This window comes from Fragaria vesca, linkage group LG6 (genome assembly GCF_000184155.1).
Source record: "Fragaria vesca subsp. vesca linkage group LG6, FraVesHawaii_1.0, whole genome shotgun sequence".
Taxonomy (NCBI): Eukaryota; Viridiplantae; Streptophyta; class Magnoliopsida; order Rosales; family Rosaceae; genus Fragaria; species Fragaria vesca.
The window spans coordinates 7040997-7068034 of record NC_020496.1 but is presented as its reverse complement, the minus strand read 5'-3'; the positions used below and the strand labels follow the sequence as shown (position 1 = coordinate 7068034).

Below are 27038 nucleotides of genomic sequence, written 5' to 3'. Positions count from 1 at the left end.
ACCGACCGCCGTAGTAGCCGTTACGAGCCTTTCCTTGTTTTTATGCCGGCCATGCTACTTGGACCAGCCCTCCTCAGGGGGCCTTTGGTTGCCTGCTGGGGCCCACACTCAGTGAAACAGACACGTGTGTCGGTAGCATTGGCTTGATATGGGATTGAGCTGGCATGGCCTGTGGGGATGATGGTTGACACGGCACGGCGTTTAGTGGCGTAAGTTGAGAATGTGACGAAAGGGAACAAACAGCGAGGGAGGTCCACACGTGACTTGTATAAAATTTTACTGCGGCGGTGGTGGTGGTGGTGGTTGGTTGTTGTGCCCGCTGACGCCGGACTCAACGGCCTTATTTGGCGCGTTGCTTTTATCTTTTGTGTGCTTTTGCGCCACACCCCCTGACTGTTTTTTTGTGTCGTTGCTTTTTACGTCTTGTCATGTTGGTTGTCGTTTGATTTGCTCATCCTAGTTAAAACAACTTCCTTGGCCTCACTAATTGAAAAAAAAAAAAAAACAAAAAACTCTGCCTCGTTATCACCCGATTGAGCCCATTCAACTTCCAACCTTGCCTTTTTTCACTAGTGATGATGATTCAGTGATTTCCGCCAATCTATGTGCCTTGACTGTTGGGGTAATAAGTGGCACATTGGATGGGTGTACCGTCGGACTATTAGATTTGTGTGAATGTTTCAATCGTGATACTTTGATCATATCCCTACGAGTTTTAGTTTGAGCACGCATTTCCTACATAAGAATCTTTCTTTAAAATATCCTAAAATACTTTTAATTTTGAATGTGATTGGTGGACGGATATATCACATGGTACGGTAAGTTAATCAAATAGTAAAATTTATTTTTAAAACAAAATTCCTGTTTACAACTCATTACATGTGTCCTGAGAGTTAATTTTATATACATATACAAATACAAATCTCAAACTATAAAATCATCATCAAAATAGAGACGTAAAGTTAGTTTGAAAACAAGTATAAGTTCTCATATTAGACCTTAGCATCAATCATTCCCTTCTTTTCTTTGCATTGATGTCATTATACTCATATTCAACGCTTAAGAAAGGTCCAGTCTGATGCTTGGTAGCTATAGCAATGACTGATGAGGTTGAAGGAGTCTGGTTTACAATGTTTAAAGAGATTTAAAAGCAATCAACAAAGAGATAAGCATCTAAACTTTGTAAAGAAAAGGACCCCATTTTGGGTATAAATCCAAAGGTATCGTTATCTAATATATGTCACCTTTTTTCTCTTATTCTTTATAATATGTTAGGTGAGGGAGCTAGGAGCTTCTTCAGCTATATAAAGTTTGGTACTTAATTTTGCCGAGAGGAGGAAGTTCAATGATGGCGTTTATCACACCCTTTTCTTTATGTGGTTTAGAGAATAGGTTATGTTGTTGGGTGTCTTTTTCTCCATTTATTTCTCTTTCCCTTTTTCAAATGCATATAGAATTTTATGATTCTCTCTTAGCAAAAGAAGGTACACTAATGACCTAAGTGACCAAATGGTCCTAAATATAACCATACACAACGGCCATTTTATGGACTAAAATTGTTCTTCCACATAGTGAACACGATGGTTGAAACCTAACTCGTCGTGGCCTAGAGCTTGTTGCTACATTTCAACCGATTATATTTAGACATGTTTTCAGAGAAGCGAATTATGTTACGGATCAACTAGTTTGATATGGCTCATGAGCATCAGTTTCCTAGTGTTTGGTTTTCTTGTTTTACCCCTTGTTGTGTTCCTAGCATTTTATCTGGATTAATCGGGAGGAATTGATTGGCGCGGTTTTGTTTTCTTAATTTCTTTCGGTCATAAAAAATTAAAATTTTCCAACAATTTTCAAGATAGTTAAAAAATGAACGCAATAGATAACATGAAGAAAACGAAAGGAACAAGCTTGTCGGGGGTCATTTTACTCAGAGATAACTTAAGTCGACTTGCAGACAAACCGAAATAGAAGAGGAGACTAAGCACATTGCTTGTCCACGTTTTAACCTCTGGGTGCATGAGTCACATCCTTCAAGCAATTTGGAGGTGTTTGATCAAATGGAGTCACATGAACGGAGTGGTTGATGTCAATATGTCATTGTTATACAGAATAGCTCAAAACAAAGAAAAGAAATAAAGTACAGCTATGAAATTGAAATGAATTGATTTCCATTATAGGTGTGGATGAGATCTTTATGAACGCAAATGAGTTGGTTTTCTTCATGGTGGGAGGTGGTCTAAACCTTTCTATTTCAACCCTAAATGACACGTCGCATTATGGATAAAATGCATCTTAGAAATTTAGAGTAGCTCCACAACAAAGGGACCCAAGATCCTCTAATTCCATAGCACGCCAATAATAATTTGGTGTTCGTTCCCAATCTTATTGGTTAAGGAATAAGGACCCTCTTAATATCCCTGTTACGGTGTTACCCTATAGTGCATGGCACTTGATATGAAAACGAAGTTTTGCTTGAAGTGGAATATGAGCAAGTACAATCGTCAAAATCACATATAGTGTCCTATTCGATACAAATCAACAGAAGAGAAGAAAGGTTGGGAAACTTCGAAACAATGCTATTGCAAACAAATCTTGGTTACTATGGGGATTAAATGCTAGCTTGATGACCCGTTTGGGTCTTATTCTGTATTGTATGCTCAAGAGGTTGGCCCAATAAGAATTTGAATTAGGATGGGCTTTAACAAAACCTCAATGGCAAAGCTTAAGTGCACTACACTTCCTCAAGTCCTCAACTTATTATGTGTCTGGAATCACTAGTTTAAGAAAAATGTGAAGCAGAAATGGTACAAGTGAAGCCAGCTGATAAGGAAATTTCCAGTAATGTGGAGTTGGAAGCTTAGACGAGAAAATCCTGATTGGAAAAACTTGATACCTAGTTTGAGTACTTGGAGACTAATTAAGTGGATATGTTGGAAGCTAGAAGTTTTCAACCCTAACGTGCTGGCGAGACCTACACTTTAGTTTGAGACTTTGAGCTGTACCCCAATGGCCCAATTGAAGTAAACTAATGTTCAGAAGCATTAAGAGTGATCGTTCTAGTTAGAAACTTAGAGTAATCGTCCCACACACTTCCACTAATACAAAATCATTAGACTTGCTCAACGCCTTAAAAACATGACCCCGCCAACTTTTTTTTTGCTTACAAATTTTACGATACTTATGACAATTAATATACCAACCTAGCTCATGTTGTCTCATAATTTTGCCAAATTGATCGCAGAATCAACTGATTACCCGAGTCTCCTCTATCAAACTAATTTTAATCGAAATTTCGATCGAAACCAGTTGACTTGCCGGATGCGTTAAGCAAAGAATTGGTCGGATTAAGAATCTCACCGGTCATCGGATACCTAAATGGAATCCATGCACATGATCATACCCAACTCATGTGACCTTGGAGAATCATCCAGAACAAAGGTCCCCCATACCCAATTGCCAGCCAGTTCACCCTAGTTGCAATCGTCCGCCCATAATACCATCATTTCTCGCCACGTGTCAAATCCACATAGAACAGTTACAATTGTATACCCCAAGACACGCCAAACTGCCAACTAAGCCAAACCGACAGAACACGCTGACTTGTCATCTCTTCGGTTTCGCGCACTCATAAGAAACCAGTCAATTCCCCAATCCTCAATTCTCAATCCTCATATTCTGCTCCGCACTCGTTTTCGGATCCCTTTTCTCTGATGACGAATCAAGACGACGCGTCTCCCAAGTATGCCCAACAACAAAAGCAACAACAATCCCCGCCGGTTGTTCCCACGGCTCCACCGGCTGCTGCAGCTGACGTGGAGAGCCAGTCGGAGGCGGCAACAGGACACGCCCGGGCGGCTGGGAGCGGGTTCGGGGTGGCAGGGATCATACGGCGGTGGAAGAGGAACGACTTGGTGAAGAAAGGCGGTGTGGCTTTGAGAGGACTTTCGTTGGTGTTGTCCCTGCTGGCTGCCATCATCATGGCGAGTAACAAGCACGGGGATTGGAAAGACTTCGATAAATATGAAGAATACAGGTATTGATTTTGGTTTTGATTGGTTTCAAATATGGAAGTTTGGTTTATGAATTATGATTTGATCGGAAAAGTTGTGTGGTATAGATATTTGTTGGCAATAGCGATATTGGCGACGTTGTACTCCGGTGCACAAGCTTTTAAGGTTGCCACCGGGAAAGAGATGTTTCAGCGCCGGACGTCCGCCTTGGCCGACTTCATCGGAGATCAGGTTTGCTCCTCAATGTTGATCTTTTGATTGTTGTTAACATGTTACCAAAAAACAAGAAAATGTATTTCGTAATAATGTTGCTAAGAATAACGTTTCCTAAAATTCTCTGTTTAAATTCAAGAATTTTATAGTGATTGATGGCATGATTGAAGCGTAAATGGTGTGTGTGGTCTTCAACTTGGAAAAGTTTATTGGTTGTATATGCTAAGCACGTCCCTATATACTTGAGTTAGTAGTCGTCTGTGTTAAACTTAGTTTTGCCTGGATTGGTATCATGCATTCAGCTGATCGTAACCTACTTAATTTAGCTAATTAGGGAATGTAATGAACATGTTAATTAGTTTAAGTAATCAATCAAGGGTAAGCCTACGGAGGTTCAGAATGAAAATGAACTTTATCCAGGAAAACTGAACTGTCATGCTAAGCATATGATGATGAATCTGTGTAAAGTTCCAATTACAACAGTAAAGTTAGAAGAAAGTTGTTTTAGAAGTTTTATCATCTGAAACTTGTAAAAGGAGCATGATTTTACATCAGTGCCAACTAATCGAGGAGCCTAAATTGTTCCTTTGAGACTGGAGTTGACAAAAACTTGTGGGTGGCTTGCTGCAGATTATGGCATACCTTCTGATATCATCAGCATCTTCAGCGATTCCGTTAACAAACAGAATGAGGGAATCACAAGACAACATCTTTACAGACGCCTCGGCATCTGCCATTAGCATGGCTTTTCTCGCTTTCGTTACCCATGCTCTCTTGGCCCTCATTTCCGGACACAAGTTATCTTCTCAGTCTTACATCTGATAGAATATTATACAGACTTCACTTCTTCCATTCCAAAATTTTCTTTCTTCTTTCTTCTTGTGTATTTATGCGTGTAAATTTACTTGGTAAAGGGAGTACTTTAGTGTTCACATTCGTTCATGTAATTCTTGAATTGGTTTGAGGTGATCTCAGGCATTAGGCCATTGTGCATAATCTGATGAGATATGATGTACATCTTATTTTACACATGAATACATACTTTTCTTCTGTTCAATAACAAAGTCTTGCCTTTCTTTTCATTATCTTAAATTTTTTCTGTTCAAATATTGCCAAAAATTCTAGTTGTGAACAAGACGATTTTTCCAGGAAGAGTAAGACCATTTGCTTCTACCATAAGAAATAGAACAGTGTGCCTTCTTATAAAAGAAAAAAGGGTTGGAAATACATGGAAATCTTATGTTGTTTTTTTTTTTCAACTTTTTATTAATAACTCACAAACCTACATATGTCACTTGGAAATCTTATGTCACTTGTTGGAATTCAATCAAAGTAACAAAGGCAAATGTATAATTCAACATGTTATTTTGGAGTCTACTTAAACAAATTTTACATGCTAAAAAAATGAGGCCAAATCTTGCAGGTTTATATTGGCCTCAAAACAAATAAACAAATGCAATTGATCCTGTATATAATTAACATTTATAGATCCGTGGAACTATACAATAAATCTAAGCCTAATTCATCTGTAAGTTCAGTTTCGGACTTTCGATCCCAAAAGAATATGTCATCCTCCTCTTTTTCAGCTTCAGAAGTCAGAGTATCCATAACTTCCTGTGTTCTGCAACATTTTGAGAGTATAAGGTGATTGGCTCTCTGATGTTGGCTGCTTCTGAAGGGAGCTTAGGTAGCTCAAATTGTTAGAATGATTAGGCAAGGCCAAGGGCCTCACAGCTGCCACTGATACATTGCTGTTGCCGTTAGTATCAGAAGCAGGTCTAGAGGCACCGTAACCACAACTGCCGCGCGCTGCAGGAACATCATGGTTGTGCTTCCCTTCGTAAGTTGTGATCACAGCCCTCATATCGTGAGATGCTCGTTCCACATGTTTCCTCACTGGACAGCCAGTAGAAGTACATTTGTAGTAGCTCCTGTAAGTCAAAATGTAGTTTAATTGATTAGTTAAGCCGCCAAATTCATGAAGTGTATGAACAAAGTGACATGGTTTTAAAATATGTATGTACCTTGGGTTTGGATTTCCCTTCACTACTTTCTGTCCATATTTTCTCCACCTATATCCGTCATCCAGAATATCAATCTCACTTGTGGTCTGCACCACAATTCTAGGTTCTTTCACAATTCTACTTCCAGGAGCTGCATATGACTCGTTTGTATTTTCTCCTTTCCTGAAAATTGAACAAAAAATTAGTACCATAACTCATGTAGTTTTAGCTACACATATAGATACAAATACCATCAATTTTTTTTTTAGCTTACCATCTTTTGGCCTCAGGCTCATTGTCATCATCAGCTCCATTTGAGTTACTTATTGGCGAATTTTGCTCAAACTCATCCTCTCCTCCCATTGAGGCAGAGTTAGAGTCCTCCTGCAGCGTGACGGCTTCAATTTTTGGATTGTATATTGTCGAGGCAGACTGATCAGAAATCGCATACGAACTTGTTTGAAGTGATTGTTGTTGAGAGGATGATCGTCTTGTCGACTGAGGCTTAGCATGGTTGTGACTACCCTTGTACACAATTTGAGTAATCTGTCCATCCAATGATCTCTCAACCTTCTTCTTTGTTGGACAATTGGGAAATGTACACTTGTAATAACTACGTGGATTTTCGCTACCTTTCACTTGCTTCTGTCCATATTTTCTCCAATTGTATCCATCATCTGATTTCTGTTCCCTCACATATTGAGTCGAATGAGTGCTGCAATTTGTGTATTCAGACTTTGGAGCAGCATTGAAGCTCTGAACCGGGGCAACTTCGGATTTTACTTCTGTTTTCTCTGCTACAGTTTCTTCTTGCCTTGAGGTTTTGTTGAAACCCCACGTTTGCTGCTGTTGACTTTTCAATGATTCCTCCTGTAAGCAAAACGATAATGAACTCTTATCAGAATTAACAATCTTCCATAATAGATAGGAGTGCAGGACCACATCAACTAGACTACTTGAAGATAAGATCATAAGAAGAAAAAAAAGAGGCACAAAGATAACATAGTGAATAGTCTCACCACTGATGAAACCATGCTTGATGAAGATTGTTGTTGATGGCTGAACGATGAAGATGATGTCGCCGGTTGGAATGAGAAATCAGTGAACATTTTCTGCTCCTTCTCCGCTCCTTGTTGGCTATTATTCTCTTTCGAGCTGCTCATCCAGTCGAAGATCTGACTCGAAAAGGCTCCGGTCGTCGGAGACGGAAGCGTCTGTAAAACAAAAACAATTAACAAAATCAACAACCAAAACCAACATAACAACCCTAATAGAGTTAAACAAGTTATTTTTTTTTTTTTTTATTTTTTAGTTAAAAGGTAGGGATGCAATACGAGTCATTCCTAGGAGGTCACATATCTTAGTACTACTCTCATTTAAATTAGCTTAACTTCAGAATTATGATGAAATCCGGTGCATTATTACAAACAACATTAGAGTTGTATTCATAAACCAAGATTCATGTTCATATTCATAAACCAAGAGAGAGTTGTATAATAGAAACTTACATTAGAGTTAGCTAGGAACATGGGGGAGCTGAGAAAATCAGTAGGGCTGAAAGCGTTAACCAAGTAAGAAGAAGGGGAAGGAGGAGGAGGAGAGAGCGGGAGAGAAGGCGGCTGGTGTGACTTGAACTTGGGGTGTTCTTGTTGCTCAGTTGAACGGTCGGAGAGACCCCAGTTCCAGCTGCCGGTTCGGTCCTGGTCAAAGTTGTTGGTGTTCATGTTCATGTTGCTTGTGAGGAGGTGAGTGAAGGAAGAAGTCATGGTTGTGTGCTCTGGTTTTTGGTTATGGAGATTACGAACAAGTAAGAAGTAGTATTTAAAGGTGTTGAACGAAAGTGACGAACAAGACCCTCACGCTGTTTCGAAGAAGGAGGAGGGAAGTTTGACCGTGGAAAAATGTCCTCGGTCAAAGCTTGTGGGTTTGACTGGACTGGACACGTAGGCTTGGACTGGCGGCTTGGGGAAGAAGAAGAAGAAGATCTGTGCGGCTGAGAAGTGGCAGCGGGGCATTTTGGCTCTGTTTTTCATTTTTTTTTTCTTTTTTTTTCCTTTTTTTTTTGAGAATCTTTTACAAAGTTTTTGAGGGTTTTTTTCTTTCTTTCTTTTGTTGGGTTGGGTTAGTTTGGATGGTTGTATGTGAGATTCTAGACACACGTTTGATATACTAGATTTTATATGAGTATACATGTATAAAGTCTTGTGGTAGACTTAACATGGAGTACAATCTTAGAGAACATTATACTAAAATTTAACTTGTTTGCACTTTGGTTGGATGACTGGTGAGTTTGATGGATGTATAGAATTCCTTGTCTCTTGTTTTTGGAAGAGAGAGTGCAAATATGCTCAAGATACGCGCACATTCCTCAGTCTAATCACACACAAAATTGGTAAAGAGCTAAATTTATACAACAATGAAGCAACACAAACGACAAAAAACAAAAATTAAGGCTCATTTGCTCAAACTAGGACAGTCTATGTCTCGCAAGCCATAACCGAGCTAAGAGAAAAGATGTCACCACAAAAAACAAAACGATTTTACACATAATTAGCACAACTTTTCAAAAACATCATTAGAATTGAGTAGCACATGAGAGCATTTTTAGCAGTGTTAGTCATTTTTTAGTTAAATTTTAGTCAAATTAGCTAAAATGTCATTTTGGCTAGCCACTTTAGAAATGTGACTGCATCAATGCTGTCTATTTTAGCTAGCATTACATCAACATTATTCTTCAAATAAAGATTAAATAGTTTAAATATATTTATATATCACGTAAAATATTTTACAATGAATGTATTAAATTATAGCTAGCCTCATCTGAGTTATCTCGCTCTTTATATTTAGCTAGCATGATAACTAAAAATCATAATAGCTAAATTTTGATTAGTCTGCTGGAGCTTCAAAAAAAACAAAAAACTAAACATGTTCTATAAAATAGAAAAAACTAAAATAGATAATCTGCTAAAGTTGCTCTAAGTCCTTATATGTTGACAGAGTATCATAAGTTTTAAAGGTTGCACTTTAAGGAGGAAGAAAACCAACAATGTTATAGAGAAATGTAATGTAAACACCAAGTTAACATAAAATTATTGAAAAATGTAGCCCGGGACAGGAAACTGCATACAAATTTGCCATTGATGTTGACATTATTGAAGCGGAAGACGAGGCCCTAAATTAAGATCACATCTTGATGATTAAGATAGTTTGCATATTCATGGTGATACAGATCACTGCTCCGGTTCTTGTTTCCAGTTACTAATATTCTTCTTATATTTTTTGTTGGCCTTTCAAACACATCAAGGATCGTTGTTTCACATGCTATCAATGTGATATCGATCGGGTGGGTTTGATTTCAATCATTTCATGATAGTTGTGCTCCTCATGACAATGATTTTTCCATTTTCGGGATGGTAAACTCAAAACAAAACAGAGTATCTAGTTATTGACTATTGGGTTATGATGTATATTTGATGTCATTAGTAACGACTAACAAGTTTTAGGCATGCTAGTTTTAAAACATTACTGTAAGGTTGTTGAATAAAACCCAAATGTTGAAGACAAAACCAAGAAGAAGAACCGAAGCTCGTGAGACCTCCAATAATGTAGGAGGAAGTTTGATTAGAACAAAGGTGTTCGAAACCACCACTTCAGAATGACAAAATCTCTAGACGATAGTTACTGATGAAGTCTTTGACTTCGTGTTGCAATTTGCAGGAGGATTGTGTCTAAATATATTCGGAACAAGAATCACATTGAGAAAGAATTACATGTGCTAGCTTAGACGCAAATGGTTCTATGGTGTAGTGGTTAGCACTCTGGACTTTGAATCCAGCGACCTGGTTCGACTCCCGGTAGGACCTCTGTAAACCGAACTTTTTTATTTTATTTTATTTTATTTAGTTAGACCTCCTTGGTTCCATTTATTTTTAAAATCTATTTATAGAATCAATCAACCATGTACAACAAGTCTAGTGTAGCTCATGCAAATGTCTAGGTATTTGAGTCTCATCAAGCATATGATCAATGGGAGTTGTGTAGAGGTAAGGATCAACTGCGGGTGTTTTACAGGCTTATGGCTAATCTCAAGAGTCAGTCTTGTTGGTTGTCAAAGTTGTTTAAAGCAGTGTTGGGCTGCTACTGCCTCAGTGAAGATCTCAGTATAATCACTATAATGCAATCATTCGGTAGTCATCGGTAGTGATCGACTGCTACTTTATGGGTTTTCGCCGAAAAAACCCATAAAGTACAACAAGACTGGTACACATGAATACACTACATGTATGGGTGCTCACGCATGGATTCACCACCCCCTATTCTCTATGGTTTTAGGGCGCGTTTACTTTCAGTGAACGAGAATCATCCGATTGAGAGTCATTCCTATTCCGGGTTGAAATGATGTTTACTAACCTAAGAGGAGAATCAAACATGCGTGGGTCTCATAGCTGAACCAGGAGTTATTCCTCCTCTTCCATTCTGGAGGTAGAGGTTGGTATTCATTTTGATTCACCTATGAATTTTTTTTCTTCCAAAATTAACCTTATAACTTTATGAAAATCCAAAATTACCCATAACAAAACCCTACAACTTATAAACCAACCTTTACCTCATCTGTTGTAGAGGATATTTTTGTACTTAACTTGGTTATGTTTCCCATTCCATCCTACTTCCATTTCTCATTCCAGATACAAGTAAACAAATGAATGAGAATCACTCCTCCTCTCTCCCATTCCTTGTCTTTCCCATTCTTTCTCTTTCCCATTCTCCCTCAATCCCATTCAAGTTTAGTAAACGCCCCCTATTCTCGGCTCTTGTTCATGTTCTTGGTCCTCCTTCCATAGTCATGCCACTCTCTTGGGGTCTTTTGGATGAAGAAGATGATGCTTGGATTGTTGGGTTACTTATGATTTGTGTTTTGAGATTTGTTTGTCATCGGCTATACGACATGAAATTTGTTGGTTATTTGCTTCCGGCAACTCATCGGCGGCTACGGCTCTATGTGGTCGACAACAGGTGATGGCTTTGCAGTAGCTAGGTTTTCTATGTTGGTTTGGGCTTGTTTCTTTGACCCTTAGTTTTCAGTTGTAATTTAGTCATGGTAATATTTGCTCTTGTTATTTCTATGTAGAAGTAGTTGCAAATTAATCCATTTAGTTTCTTGTAATCGGATCAGACCCTAGTTTGGGCTGGTACGGGCACTGTCCCTTAATGAAATCCTTTCATTTCCAATAAAAAATAAAAAATTCCAAAGAATCCTGTTCACTAAAAACCATATTTTCTCCATGTTTTGAGGTTTCTGATGGAAGAGAATACAAAACGAAAGCGCCCAGGCAAGAAAACGGATATCGACTGCTACGTTGTATTCACAGTATAAGTAGTCCCGCATCTTCAGGTAAGCAAAAAACTGGAACCTTATTGAGGAGTTTAAACAGAGCTGCATCTCACTCAACCTAAAGGAACAGAACTCACGGTATGGCATCTTCCAACTGTAATTTCCAACACTGAGGGTCAAGTTCCGCCTGTTGATCAAACAAAGTAATGTTAATACAACTAACAACAATTTTTAATTTTGATTTCCGAGTCGATATGCTAGCATGCATGTTGGCAATACTGGACAGTGAGAGCATATCAGTGCACTATCCTTGTATGTACTTAAATAGTTTGTGATATGGATTAGATCAATTACATTTAGTGTTTGCAGTTCATAATTGACAGGTAAAAGCAGACTTACCCGGAAAAATTTATCTCTCCACTGAAACAGACAACCACGTGCCTCAAAATGTTCAAAAAGAGCTTGGGGCACCAATGATTTGAAGGTCGCTTGGAGCTTCACTTTTGTTAGCCCTCCACATGCCAATAAGGCAGCTGCAAGCCCACTAGCGGTCAAGCCCTTCAAGTGCAAGATGGTCAAGCTCTGCAGGCAGCTGATGCTGGCTAGGGAGAGCAACCCCACATCCGTAACAGAAGTATACGACAAATTAATCTGCAAACACAGGATGAAAGATTTGGTAAACTAAAAGTGATCATCTGTTGAACCGTTAAGGCTATCCGGAAAGCAAAAGGAATGACAAAAGGTACCTGTCTAAGGTTCTGAGAGAAGTGAGCAAGTGGGATCATCCCAGCATCATCAATATTGATACACTTTTTTATGTCCAGCTTGACCAGCTGCTTGCATCCCACGGCAATTGCAGCTAGACCCAGAGATGTGATAAGAGGACATCCTCGACTTTCTACTGTGTTCAAACTTGAGCATTTCGACAATGAGATTAGTGAACTATCAGTAATGTCTTTACAGTAGGCTATATTAATCATCTCGAGTCCAGGACAACCACGAGCAACGGCTGAAATGCCTGAATCAGTTATTCCTGTGCACCTGAACAAAACAACCAGAACAATTATTGCACAATCGCATAACCGTTTGTAGTGAAGTTGAGATTTGTTTCATATTTGAACTTTATATATACGCTTCTAGAATAGAGCATTTTAGGATTATTAATATTAAAACAGAGAGTTCCATTCTACTTCATGTGTTTCATACTTTCGCATAGTACTGGGAATCCACAATACAAATAACTAAATAAGTGAGACAAGCATTCAGAATTATATGTGGTGATATACTGTTTCTTTTGTGACCTACAAGATGAAAGAAAACAGAACGATGAAAAGAAAAATTCATGCTCCATGAATTACAAACCTGTACAAATCGAGCTCTACAAGTTTCGAGCACCCCATGCCAACTTGAGAAACTCCCTCATCAGTTATGTTTAGGCAAATTCCTAGTTTTAAGCTGGTGAGTTCCGAACATCTGGAGATTGACTTCAAACCTGGATACATTAAAAACATATTAGTATATATAAGTATGCAAATCAAAGTAGTGATTGACTAGACTGAAGTTGAGTGGGGGAATTACCTTCATCATCAATTTCATTATCTGTTATGTCAATCTCCTCAAGAAGACCACATCTTTGCCCGATGAGTACAAATGCTTCTCTTGGAACCAGGGTGCATGACTCCATCCTAAGAGAGGTAAGTGCGGTGCATGATACTGTAATATGATCTATGGATGCATAAGTTATCTTTCGGCAACACGTGATGTCTAACTTCCGCAGATCTTTGTGTTTTGTCAAAAGAGAGGAGAGCCCATCATCTGTCACCCCAGGACATTTACTTAAGCTCAGGTCCCTTAATGACATGCACCAGCTTCCAATCGCTTGAAGTCCAGCATAAGTAATCGAGCAACCATCTAATTTGATAGAATGCAACATTGTAAGCCTTTTCAAACTATCAGCAAGAGCAAGAGTCACCTAAACACCAACACCACCAGAGTACACATCATGAGTTTAAACTCAAACCATAACCGGTCACAAAACAACACACAGAAATTGAAACACTTACAGGAGAGCCATGTGACAATACGAGTTGCTCTAGAACTCCGCCACTAGTTAGGGAAGCCAAACCATTATGACTAATGTTCTGACAACTTGATATGTCAAGCTTCTGTCAAAGGGTAAACACAAATTCATGAGTCAAAATCTACAAAAGCATTAAAAAACTTTTCCCATGTAACTAGTAAGAAAGATATAATCTCAAAGCTGATAGAGCCTGTATTTTTTTTTCCCAGGCTATTTCTTTTTTTTCAGGCTCAGGGCTAAGATTATCTTACACAACCTAGCCCCAAACCTATTTTTTCCCAACCAACTAATTTCTGCCATAATAGGAAGGATAATTAAAAGTTAAAGGTGTTAAACTTTTCAGAAGCACACACATGGAATCCACAATCTAATTACACCTACTCTGAGTTATTAACAAAGATGCCTAACACAAGAGGGCATAAGAAAATTGTACCAGCTAAGCATAAATACCTTTAGCGACTTGCAGCCATGTTTGAAGGCTGCAAGGCTGTCATCGTCGATGCCAAAGCATCCTTCCAGAACCAAATCCTCAAGATACGGTAACTCGAAGATCGACGGCAAACACTTATCCGTGATCTGCAGCACCATAACAAAAAACAAAAAAAACACCATTAACATCATGAACAATAACACTTGAAACTCGAAAAAAAAAAAACAGAGATTAAACCAAGTTACCGGCAAGTAAGACAGATCCAAACTCCGAAGATCTTTGCACTTTAGCGCAAGCAACTCAACTCCCAAGTCATCAACACCAAGACACCACTTTAAACTAATCAACTTCAGCTTCCTACACCCAACAGCTATACACCCAACACCCATGTCCGTAATCTGCTTACACCTTCCTAACCAGAGCCTCTCCAAGTTCTTGGCCTCGGCCAGAGCCGCAGCCGCCGAGTCTTTGAGCTCGGTGGCGTTTGACAAGTCAATCTCCACCATGTTCTTACAATTCACGGCCAAGCTTTGTAGGCCGGCGCCGGAGAAGTATTTGGACCGCGAAAGATCGATGCTTTGGAGATTTGACTTGCAGGCATTGGAGATTGTGATGAGGGAAGAGTCAGTGACACGTGGGCAGAGGGTGAGATCGAGGCGGGTGAGAGATGTATAGCGGGTGAGGATTGAAGGGAGGTGGTCGGAGCGGAGAGGGGTGAGGGTGCGGCGGTGTTTGGATTCTATGGAATAGAAGGACTTGCAGACTAGAGAGAAGGATTTTCTGTCAGTTGGGTTTGAGTTAAGGAAGTCCAAGATTATGAAGATGAGTTCATCTGACAGGAAATGGAAGAAGTTGGTGTTGGAAATGGGTTTTTGGGTCTTGATGGATTGAAGGGGAGGAGAGAGTTTGAGCTCTGTTGTTGTTGCCATTTTGGGGTGGATTGATTGTTGGGATTTTGGGATGGGGAAATGAAAGTTTGGGGAGGTTTTGTTATATAGGAGGAGATGGGGAGTAATGGGTTTTTTGAGGAAACTGTTTGTAGGAAATTCTGGTTTTCTGTTTGGGGAGGTTTGGTTTTAGCTGAGGAGGGAGTGAAGATGAAGGAGGAGTGAAGGACTGTAATGACCTTGGGAGGGGACATAGTTCTTTTGTTCCTATTCTTGTTTGTTTCCCTTTGAATGGACGAGCTTACCCTTCTCTTTGCGGTCGAATAAGATGACCCCGATGACAACATATATTAGTAAATACTTTTTATCGGTTAATATACATGGTTACAACCCACTACGCTCAGAAAATTCAACGTCTTTTATAAATTCTATATTCATCTGGGTTGACGTTTTTCTTAGAAGACATCTGGACTGACGTTGAAAACTTACATAATATTGTTAGAAACTTTTACTTATACGTACGTAGCCGGTAGTCATTTGGAGAACGTCTTGTTCAATAATGTTTTATGAGACCTCTTTGGAGAACATATTGTTTAAGAATGTTATTTTTGTCTCAAATATCACTAATATTTTATTCACATCTTGCATGAATGTGTGATAAATCAGATTATCAAAATTTTCATGTTTTGAATGTCATTTGAAGCTTTTACTTTATTTGTTTGTTGAAATCAAACACAAGATATACATACAGTATATGTTATACTAATTTTGTTTTTGTTGAGCCTTGGGTCTCGATACTCTTATAGTTTGATTTAGAATTCATAGTCTGCAAACTTCTCCTGATAGCATACACAAGTGACAACTGTCAGAGGTCAAGACTAGAGTTGCCGGCTTACGAATCTAGGATGTCTAAGCCATCAAGTGTCGCTACTTGTTAAGATGCAAGATGAGTTAAACTAGTATTTTGAACATACCTGTTATGGAAGTTCGTGTTTGTCTTGGGAATCATGTACCCTATCTCCTTCAATGTTTTACTGGTACCCTGTTTATTAGGCTTTGCTGCCAATGAAGTGACCCTCAATGGCCACTTTAATGATCCTATGGGCGCATTGTAGCTGGTTCGGTCCTAATGTCCGGACCGCCAAACATGATGTCTCAATCGGTAATACCCGGGGTTAGGCTTCGGTGACTAAATTCATGATGTGTGCTTCTAGTGTTTTATCATTATAAGGGTAATGTAAACAACTTTCATGGAGAATGTTACTACAAAAGACAAAAGACAAAAGAGTTAATACAATATAAATCCTCATTAACTTCAACAATTTTACAATTACAAAAGATAAAAGTTAACACAAAACGAGTTCTCATCAAATTAATCTAAGTGGTTGCTAAGAGGATAAAAATTTTGCTCTTAATGTTGCAAGTGATGTTGATCCTCATGTAAAAACAATAAGAAATCAGAATAAGAGAAGCATCTATTTTTGTGTGTAAAAACTAAAAACTATTTGGGTATTGTTGAACTATTCCCGAGCTGATAAGAATAAAGAAATTGGGAGGGCAGTGAAGTCATGTAGTCTCTCAAAAGAAGATACCGTACGGGGAAGGACGGTAAAGGACGGAAAGTAAATAAGAAAAGTACACAGGGGCAGGCTGGGTATTTGGGAAAGTCGTTTTCTTATCGCAAAAGCAGGAGGCAGCTTATTTGGTGGAGGACCTATGTGAGGAAGGACAGACTCGAGTGCGGACGGTACGTACAACCTGACAAAACCACCACACCCGTAAATATAATTCATTTAATTATTCAAATGAAAATAGAAATAAAAGATATGATATTATAATGGCAATAGATATTGCCGTACTTATATAGATGCTCTCTCTGGTAGTACACACTGGTACCACCTCTCTCAGATAAGAACGGTACCAAGTCATCGTTTTCATTATCGATTGTGAAAGTTGGTTCCAGATTTTTTTTGGCCAGGAAGGTGACGACTCGTGCAGGCCCTATCCTAACCCCCCCCCCCCACGTTGTTTTCTTCCCAGCTTACCCCTATGTTTCTTGATACGGAAAATACTTGTATCCGAACTAGAATGTATGCGCGCATCCGAATTGTTTCTGCCCTTTTTGCAGATTTTGCAATCTGATATTCTGATCTGCTCTATATACAGAAACATATATGGAGCATGATCTGGGGAAGGCAGAGAGGTGGCTTTGTGAATAAACAAGTAGTATAGAATGTTTTTGCTTCTCTCGGAGGTTTGCATGATTCATGCCAACAGCTAGATCGGGTCGTTTCTGGTGGTTAGGGTTAGGTTTATGTGGTCTTTTTTTTATTTTTTGATCTGCAAAGTTAGGTTGTTTTGATGATTAAGTGGCCTCGACATTAATATTATATATGACACTAAGTTTTATGTATTTCACTTTTAAGATTTTAAATTCAAATTTAGAATCTTAATATATCGATTTTTTGTTATACTAAATCATATGACGAAACTCGAAGACGTTTAGTTATAATTACAACAAAACAAAACAACAAAACAGATAAACAATATCACGTGAACATCCGTGTTTATCTTATAATGTAATATTATAGCTAGAGTTAGAAGCTCCCTCCCCCGTACAAACCTTCCTTATGAAGTTATGATTGCATATTCTTCTTCAACAGAAGTTTACTCATGGATTCATATTGAAAAGGATGAACAGATCGAGAGCCATATATGGAGGTGTAACCAGCCAGGAGGGTACATTCTTCGTACACGAAATGATCATGTTGAGTGACTAACTAGCTAGATATTGCTTTGGTCGACATTTTCCACTTAGAAGTTTACGCATTTGATCACTGTAGCATACGCAGATGGAGTTGTCATTTAGGTATGCGTCTCTTTCTCAACAGAAGCATCATATAACTAAGCTCATCGATCACTTTCAATTAACAATAAACCAACCCTAAATAAGTTCTCTGCTTGAAGTCTAGTGTTTAGCTGCATGCAGTAATTGTTGGTGAAATGTCGCATGTCCCTTGTTCCTAATATGAGCTATGACCAAGTCACTAGTAATCAGTAGGGATTACGACTAATTAAACCTGCTTAGTTTTAAAAATAAATTTCAAATCAAAATCGTGGTACGGCAGCAACTAGCAATGTACCTTCACCTCCTCTCCCTATCTGTGATTGAATCAAGAGTCAAAATCCATCCACCTAATTCAGCTAGCTTAAGGTTTAAGCAAAAGAAACAAAAACCAGCTTATTAATTAATCAATATCATTGACAAATAGGTGGTTCAGAGTTCAGACAAATCCATGTTCGTTTGCTCAACTAGGAGTAATAAAAAGGTGAAGTTCAAAGCTCGATGGAACATCATCTATATTGTTCAATTTTATAGTGGTCGCAAGCAATTAACTGGAACGAACGAGTTGATTAGTTATTAGAAAGAATGTGGTTAGCTACGATGGTATTGGAATCCAGTAATTGTAGAAAACTTGATGAGGTCAGTGAAAAATTGGTGAGTACTGACTATAGGCAAAAGGTCATGAACCCTCCACCACGTACCTGACTTAACATATAATCGTATAAGAATCTGATTTCGGTGACAAGGGCTGGTAAGGTGACCACAACCAATGAATATGAGAGACATGTTTATTTTAAAAGGCTTGGCTGCAATTTAAGGACATAACATTGGGGTTTTGGGTATTTGACATATTTATTTATAATTTTTGTTGACACTTTTCCATCTCTCATTGGTGTTTGTCACCCATAAATGACCATAGCTGATCACTCAAGTTATTTCCGTTGGATAACCCTTTTCGTCTTCGAATTCGTTAAGGAAAATTACCAAGTTGTTCGTGTAACTAGTTCGAGCCTTTTTAATTACGAAAGGAGGTGTATGTATCGGAATCCAGTGGATGCCAAGGTCCTCGTTTTGATTGTAAGACCCGATTACCCTGTGTCAATGATCGAATACAATGATGTTACCTAAAATCTTTAATATCACACATTATCATAGCGAGTTTATGAGCTACACCATTTGAGCCACACAGCTCTTGCATAACAATTTAAAATTAATTTGTCTTGATCATGTGTTAGTATTAACAAACGAGTTTTGTTCAAAACTGTCTGGTAATCGATCATTAATTGTACATGTTTAGAAAAGAGTTGCTGATCCATAGTTCTTTATATATGTCTAAAGGTCTTGAGTAGGTTAACGTACAAGTGCGTCGAAAAGAATGACCAACATAAAGAATTAGATGCCAAAAGAAAGAAAAACCCATTGTACGGAGTGAGTTGTATTTCCCTTCTTTATCAGTCGTATATACTGTTGAAAATTTGAAAAGTATGCACGGATTCATCATATATGTTTAGTTAGTCATCGAAAATGTATTGCTGTGTCATTTTCTGCTTTGGAAATATTCAACACAACACCCTCGTGTGTTTCATAAACAGCCAGTCATGCACTGTACTGTTCATTATTATTGCCTGCATTTCGTAGCTTAATTTGACCATTACCATCGACTTCATGAGAATTCTGTGCAGACTGCCAAAGATTAAAGAATTATCAAAACATGAGCAAAAGGTGTTGTACTCACATGAGCAACAGTCTACTCGTGTAAATTGTCACATAAAAGATTTCGGTTTGTTTATTTGATACTTATTTGTGGTTCACCTAACATCATTCAATCACTATAGGTTGAGTAGTTTTAGGCTTGGGATTCGCTTTCAAAGCTAATTATGATCGAGCTGTGCACCACCGGCATGGTAACTTTGTCTTTTGATTAACCCTCGATGTTAACAGTAAGAGTTAATTTGCTGATCATCCTAAATTATAAGTACTCAGGCAACGAGCCAACGACTCCTGTTGATGTTGAGACTTGAAGTCTGAGACTCTGAGCTGCCCAAAGCAAAGAATAATAATCCATTGTACGGCAACGTTGCAAATATATATTATGATGATATATCATGTATGTCTTAGTCATTGAAAATTCATAAATAATTCTTCAGAAATTTCCAGTGACTAAGACTTGATAATTAGCACTGGAGAATAGTCAAGGTTGACAATTGCTTGCATGCATTTTCTAGTTTTGACTAAAACAATCTTCTGGAAAATTATGCTCGTTAGCAGAGAGATTCCACATCCAAAACATGACCAAAGCTTAAACATATGGGACTTCAATTCGGCCCTACAGATAGATACATCTAACTCCTCCCTAGCAGGAATCAACATTTCAGTAAATTACGAGGGCAAAGGTTTTGGGGTTTATCCAACATAACAGTTCTGCCTTGATATACCGTGTGGTTTTGCAACCTACAGACGAGTCTTCATTTACTCATAACAATACCACCACATCTGGTGACAGTATATATGGTTACAATTTATCCTTTCAAAGCCTAAATGTATCTGGCTACAATTACTAATCAAATTTAATATACATATGAAACATAGAAGCATGATGAAGGACCAACTTAGAAGTTACAGAACTTACAAGTTACAACAACATATGAACAACACTGCACCTGATTGTGAATTGTCAAATGAGGTTCGCAAATGGAGGCCTAACCATTATGAATTTTTAGATTGTGAACCGGTGAAGCATTTCAGAAAGGGGGTTAATTTCTCAAAGTGAAGGAGGTGTTTTCGGATGCGGTAAAGGTGCAGGGTATAGAGCAATGCAGCCAGTGTTACCACGGCGAACGAGACCAAAGTCAACTTCCAGAATTCCTGAATGTAACATGCAAACACCAATATGAGTTGATAAAACTTCAGAACGAGAACTGATCACAGATTAACCGCATAAGGCACTCGCACCGATATGTTCATGATCAAACGAAACCAGTAACGTTAGAAGAAACTGTGTAACGGAGTGATACTCTAGTCAGTCTAGTGATACTGTGATAGTGATCAGACCACTAGCCAGTAAGTTTCACTAAAAATGAAGCGGGTATATAGTCAATAGTAAACATGATATTACCTGTGGATTAGATATGATTAGCCCCATGACATAGCCCAGCAAATCCATGATGGACTGAAGGGAGTTTTGAACACCTCCCACCACACAACGATCTGATTCAGGAACTTGATCCTGTATAAAATGAGAAAGGGGAAAATTCAATGAAGTTTCAAGATTAAGAAAAATAATAAGATGTATGAGATGCATTGTTCTGCTTTGTTACCTGCATTTGTTGGATGACAGCTAAATCAAACATCCACAATCCAAGCCGAGAAGTAGCCACTCCGGCCATTAGCATATATGCTGACCAAAGGCTCTTATGGATCCATATTGAAGCAACACATAACAGGAGGAAGGTCCACTGCATCGAAAAAACATAAGCACCAGATATACGAGGGTCAATTAGTAAGTCACATCCTGGATTAGCAATCTAGAATGAAGGTGTCACTGGATTTTTTAATTTTTTTACCTGAGACCAGATAGACCAGAGTCCGGTTCTAAGTGTTAAGATATGAGATTGCAAGATGGGATAAACAATTGTTGCAGTAATTCCAATTGCGGCGCTTATTCCACGAGCTATCCCAATGGTGTATACAGGTATGCCTTCCCATTCCAAGGTAGCTGTCATCAACGTTCCGAAGCTGGAGTAGCAAGATTCAGCAAGTCCTTAATATATGAAGCCAAATCCAATAGTAAACGTAACATATCAGATTATCTTCCAAAAGAATATAACATCTTAATGCTGGTTACCTGAGCACAGTGAAAAATAACAAAGCCAGAGATACTCCAGGTAGTACAACATCTTGCTGCAAATACACACTCCAAGCATTAACATAAGGCATCCTTGATACCATTTTAATAACTCTCGTAATCCAGCTTTCCTTGGCGAAATCTGAATCGTTTTCATCTTTAGAAAGCAAGCTACTTCTCTCTTGAGAAGTAGATGCGCCAATGCCTTCAAGATCACTCTGAGAAGGTCTTGTTATCTTCCTTTGGCTGCTTTCGCCTAAAGCTGGAATCCCATTAAACACAGAAATGAATAGCCAGTATTCCAGCCAAACAGATATGGTATTCCAGAGTGCTAAAGTTAAAGCAGAAGCTTTAAGTGATACAAAGCTGATGATGAAGCCGGTTACCACAGGAGCACATAGCTTGGAGAAAAGATCAATACGCCTAATGATGGAATTCATGTTTGTTAGTACTTCCGGAGAATGTCCTTCTGATATTACCACAACCCTGCACCAAGAATATTTGTATATCAGTATAACATAATACAATTTCATACTATGCTAATTCAAGAGGTAGATTTATGTTTTTATTTAAGTCAGAAGTTACCAGTCTCTTTCGACTAAGATGGTACCAGCAAGAGTGGATAGAACTCCAAGAGCTCCAGAGATGTTGGTTAATATGATAAGTGAAACAAATGCACTGAAATTTGTGAGCTTTAGATCTGGATAGATCAGTAGCCCCATCACAGTGCCTCCAGCAATCATAAAAGAGAGATTTTGTGTTACTAACCAAAGTCGAAGAATCTGTCCATATACACAGTTGTAAGATACTCAGATGTAAACACGATGCATAAACAATTCTTTGGTCCTCCAAGCTGTATTTCGATATAAGTTTACTTCCATAAACCTACCTTTACATATGATAACTTATCCACCCACTGTCCAACCAAAGGTCCAAAAAGCGCAGTAGAGGCTGATTCGACAACACCATATGTAGCAGCAAAGAGCAGAGAGTCTGGCCATAAATTTATCATGTATAAACCAACAGAGAATTCCCACATTCTGCAAAACAATCAGAGAAGGTTCACTAGAAATTAAACCCAACAAATGGATTTCTGAAAAACAAGTAGCCCCTAGTGAAATTTATCTTAGCATCTAGAAAACTTCTATTCACTCTTGACATGAAGAGGATATATTTTCAGGTTCCTTGAACATAACTTGATCAGTAGGAAAATTGTTAAAGCCACGAGAGCATCCATAGCGGAAGAATAATGATCATCAATTTATTAGAAGCCAACAGTACTAATAGGAATCAATATAACATGAAGGAGGCACAGACACACAGATCAATCCGATTTGAAGTTTCTCAAACAGATGATTAACCTCGTGCAACTAGCCTACTAGGTTGATTTGTAGGAAACTTGTTACTGCCTCCATCCGCATAACATCTGCCTATATATGTAGAAGCAGGAAAGGGATCACAAGTTTTATTTTTAAGTCCAAACTTGCTCATTCATTTGTTCCTCAAAGGCATATCATTCAATTTGGCAAACACAACATACACATAGCTTAACATGTTCAGAATCTCCAATGTAATTTGATTTATTAGTAGTTGTACGTTAAAATAATTTCATTAATACTTTCAGCTAACTGAGAAGAGAAATTAGAAAGAAGGGACAAAACTGAGTTCAAGGTTTACAGACTAATGTATTGATGAAAGTTCAATGTATAGTTAGGGAGAGGGCCTCTAACAAAAGAAATCTAAAAACTAGAACAATTAAACTGCAGAAGGGAATTAGAAATCAAGTAGAACCTGGCACCCCATCTGGCCAAAAAGTGGCCTATGTAAAGATATCTGATCAGAGTTGAAGGAAGGGGATCATATTGAGAATGATCAGGAGGGTATTCTTGTACATGGGCCAGAAGGCTCTCACTCTCCTCCTGCTTCATATTTCAGCTTCAAACTCCTCTGTGCCTGAACCTTATAGAGCTTGTTGATGAACACTAGCAATGGCAGAGCACCCTTATTCCTTGATGACGATGACAAATATGAGTACCATAATCGTTATTGAATATAAGAAGACAGCATCATCAATTTCATCATCGTCATCTAGATAATAGGTGCAATTAGAGTGAGCAATATTGTTTGTCACGTGGTGCGTGATTGAATACTGCAGCTGGTAGAAATATAACAAAGATCTTTGCTGGTCGAGTTTGTTGTTATTTGGGGAGAATCCATGTTAGTTTTTCATTGATTTGGATCTACTCAGAACAGATTGATTAGAAATTGAGGAAATCTTCGGTGCGACTAGCCACTCACAGACCTCCATGTGGCGCTTTTGTCCACGTCAAACTCTGCCGAAGAAAAAAGAAGAAAAGGAAATCGGAAACCTATCTCTCCGATCAAATCACCAGATCTCCCTCTTCTCCTCTTCTCTGATTGAACTTGCATGTAATCTAACAAGAATCAGAGTTAATCTAGAAATTAGACAAGGTTTGTTGTTTAAATTCAGTTGGAATGGAATTAAAGAAAAAGATTTCAGTAGGTGAAAAGAGATGGATTTGGGGTCATAAGCCATGTACCTGAGATAGGAAACTTGAAATTTACATCGTCCCAAGCCGAAGCAATATCCTCAGGTTAGCGATCCTTAACCCTTTGAATGTAAATAATGGAATCCAAGGGCTTGGAATCCAATTGCCTTCGTGGGGTTTGAATCAAAGTAGTGAAGGAGTTTCTGGGCAAAGCAAAAGATTTGGTATTTAAATCAAGGAGTTTCAACCGAACCCCTTCCGATTTGCTAAGGATAGATTTGATATTTAAATCAAGCAAAAGATCTTGTGATTCGATCGGAGAGATGGGATTCCGATTTCCTTTTCTTCTCTTCATTAAGCAGAGCTTGACGTGGAAAAAAGCGCCACGTGGAGGTCTGTGAGTGACTAGTCGCACCAGCCACGTGGTGCGTCTGTCGCACCGAAGATTTCCTCTTAGAAATTGGGTCTCCATCCTCTGCGGCTCAAAGAAGAGCCCTGGCCCCTAGCTAGGCAGCTAGCTACACTTCATATTTGGCCACGTCATCGCTGAGATATACTACAATGCCATAACGAAAATGAAACATATTTTATTTTTTGAAAGGAAAAGGAGCAGCGGCCTCAAGAATTTCATTAATAAACTCAAGCCAAAATGATATTCAAGCACCATTACATCAAATAATTAGCTCACTTATTCAAGTGAGCTTAGCAGAGGATTAAACTATAAATAAAACAAGATACCAGAGAAACATAAAACTAGAGCCACGACGCTCAATTACGGTACTCTAAGTCCTATGAATTTATCTTGCTGCATCCAACTAGCATAGTTTGCCAAGCTATCAATGCACTAACACCTTTTATATTGTATATTTGCCCTTTAGGTCAGGGCTTGGAGGAGTGTTAGGGCAAAACACACTCAGATCATCTGGTTTTGTTACTTGTGGGTTCTGTTTAGGTACTTTGTTTAGGGATCCAAGAGGACGTCCCTTCTTCATTTTTGGCTTGATCAACGAAGTCGGTTTCATGATCAGGCTGTCATTAGGGCCTTGAATGAGGCCAAGCACACTTGCAAGGAAGCGAATATTCGCACGAGATTTCTTACCACTTGTTGTAGCAGCAACAACATTGTCAGGGAGCTCTTTAAGGGGAGATCAAGGGCGCTTGACACCTTCTCCTACTTCACAAGTTATAGGCTTCAAATTTTCTTTTCCTGCCATCTTCACATTAGTCTTTGACATCCATTCCTTTAATGAAATATTTTCACTTTCAGAATCTTGAACAACATGTTCATTAGCTTTGACCTGGGTTGTCATAGCCCCTGCCACCGGCGCAGTTGCAACCACAATTGATACATTGGTACTGCCAGCAAGTACCATATCAGTAGTAGGGACTGCTTCTTTCAGAGCTTCATCAGGGATGACCGGCATCTTGTTGCTTTCCCTACCAACTTGTTTAATCCCCACCTCCAATTCACCATCTTGTTGTGAACCACCAGAAATCAAACCAAGAGAAGGTTTTTTGAGGACTACCGGTTTATGTTTCAGACTCGGCTTAGCAAGAGGCTGCAGTGGTTTTGGGGCCATTGTCTCTCCAGATTTTGTCCCTGTGAACTTGAGCAAGCCCTGTGAGAAGTTTGGGTTCGCCAAGTTTGCTAGAGACTCAACTCTGTTATCTTTTTGTACCATCGCTGGCTTGGAGCTACAAACTCCATCATTATGCACTAATAAATTACAAGCCGAACACATGCCAACCAGATTCTCATAAGTAAAAAAGACATTGTTCACTATACCAGGGGCAAGTTTGAGTGCATTCTCAAAGATGAAAGGCCGATCAAGGGGTCTAGAAGCCCGGACTCTAACTTCTCCAGTTGAGTTGAGCAGCGGCAAATCCACAAAGGGGTTGTCACCAGCAACAATAGCAGCATCCTCAATTGTTTCCGGAACCTCCAATTTTAGGGGAATCTTCTCAATTCGGACCCAGAAGAATAGTCGATTCATATCAATTTCATCGAAATCCATCAAACCATCGTATTCCTGCACAATCATAGGCATACGAAGATAGTACCATGGTCCTCCCCCATAGCACTCGGTTTCGATCACGCTTGAGATCACACTAAAATAGGAACAAACCAGCAGGTCTAGCATGAACCTTGAATTTCTCGTTTAGCATCCAAATACGCTTGAAAGTCTGTTGGAGATCTGCTGGATCAACTCGCAGAGGACTGCCTTGGTAGTCAACGAAAATGAAACATTGTCTTACAAGTTACGACTTATATGAGAGGCTCTCCCTCAAGAAAACTGATATGAGAGGCACATTGTTAATTTATTGGTTTAGGGTTCAATACTCAAATTTAGTTCAACACTCAAAGGTGTACATAATGCCCAATTCAAAATTGTATTCAAAATAGTTTTATGTTGAATAGAATTGAAATTTGTTTAGTCATTGTGGTTTGGAGTCAACATATGTTCAGTCCTTATAATTTTATTTTAATCTGAATGGTCTTTAAAGTCGTGATTTTTCATCCAAATGATCATTCCATCAATTTTTTTTTGTTATAATACTGACGTGACCGTTAAAGACATTGTAATTTTTAACGGTCACGTCAACCATTTAACTGAGAAAATTGATGGAATGACCATTTGGATGAAAAATCGTGACTTTAAGGACCATTCAGATTAAAATAAAACCACAAAGACTGAACATATGTCGGCTTTAAACCACAAAGATTATACAATATTTTACCCAAGAGAATATTATCATAGCACATATACAAGTTACGTAAATTCAATAATTTTCTTGTACGCAACAATGTGCAAGTGAATCAAGCAACTAATATACAATCTCAGCATTTTATTTGATCCAGCTTCCACACGACATTATCATATAT

At 38.6% G+C, this 27038-nt stretch overlaps 4 protein-coding genes and 1 non-coding gene across 5 annotated transcripts; 2 read left to right on the top strand and 3 right to left on the bottom strand.

The window, feature by feature from the left end:
- Positions 1 to 3669: 3669 nt before the first annotated feature.
- LOC101301308 (CASP-like protein ARALYDRAFT_321547-like) lies at positions 3670 to 5284 on the top strand. Its single transcript, XM_004302559.1, has 3 exons — positions 3670 to 4033; positions 4118 to 4241; positions 4854 to 5284. The coding sequence occupies exons 1-3, from the start codon at positions 3711 to 3713 to the stop codon at positions 5043 to 5045; spliced, it is 639 nt and encodes a 212-aa protein (XP_004302607.1). The 5' UTR covers positions 3670 to 3710; the 3' UTR covers positions 5046 to 5284.
- A 285-nt stretch (positions 5285 to 5569) lies between these two features.
- Positions 5570 to 8012, bottom strand: LOC101311683 (probable WRKY transcription factor 33-like). Its single transcript, XM_004302509.1, has 5 exons — positions 7735 to 8012; positions 7246 to 7440; positions 6501 to 7096; positions 6248 to 6409; positions 5570 to 6154 (listed from the first exon to the last, which is right to left on the bottom strand). The coding sequence occupies exons 1-5, from the start codon at positions 7990 to 7992 to the stop codon at positions 5812 to 5814; spliced, it is 1554 nt and encodes a 517-aa protein (XP_004302557.1). The 5' UTR covers positions 7993 to 8012; the 3' UTR covers positions 5570 to 5811.
- A 2006-nt stretch (positions 8013 to 10018) lies between these two features.
- TRNAQ-UUG lies at positions 10019 to 10089 on the top strand. The gene has a single exon. It is a non-coding gene; the product is annotated as a tRNA-Gln (tRNA).
- A 1388-nt stretch (positions 10090 to 11477) lies between these two features.
- On the bottom strand, positions 11478 to 15088 carry LOC101308777 (F-box/LRR-repeat protein 3-like). Its single transcript, XM_004302501.1, has 8 exons — positions 14314 to 15088; positions 14089 to 14214; positions 13622 to 13723; positions 13137 to 13530; positions 12921 to 13050; positions 12305 to 12599; positions 11958 to 12209; positions 11478 to 11745 (listed from the first exon to the last, which is right to left on the bottom strand). The coding sequence occupies exons 1-8, from the start codon at positions 14995 to 14997 to the stop codon at positions 11692 to 11694; spliced, it is 2037 nt and encodes a 678-aa protein (XP_004302549.1). The 5' UTR covers positions 14998 to 15088; the 3' UTR covers positions 11478 to 11691.
- Positions 15089 to 20198: 5110 nt separating this feature from the next.
- LOC101310812 (solute carrier family 40 member 2-like) lies at positions 20199 to 24350 on the bottom strand. Its single transcript, XM_004302507.1, has 9 exons — positions 24206 to 24350; positions 23436 to 24079; positions 22534 to 22684; positions 22230 to 22426; positions 21645 to 22130; positions 21364 to 21535; positions 21118 to 21255; positions 20916 to 21026; positions 20199 to 20665 (listed from the first exon to the last, which is right to left on the bottom strand). The coding sequence occupies exons 2-9, from the start codon at positions 23570 to 23572 to the stop codon at positions 20507 to 20509; spliced, it is 1551 nt and encodes a 516-aa protein (XP_004302555.1). The 5' UTR covers positions 23573 to 24079; positions 24206 to 24350; the 3' UTR covers positions 20199 to 20506.
- Positions 24351 to 27038: the final 2688 nt, after the last annotated feature.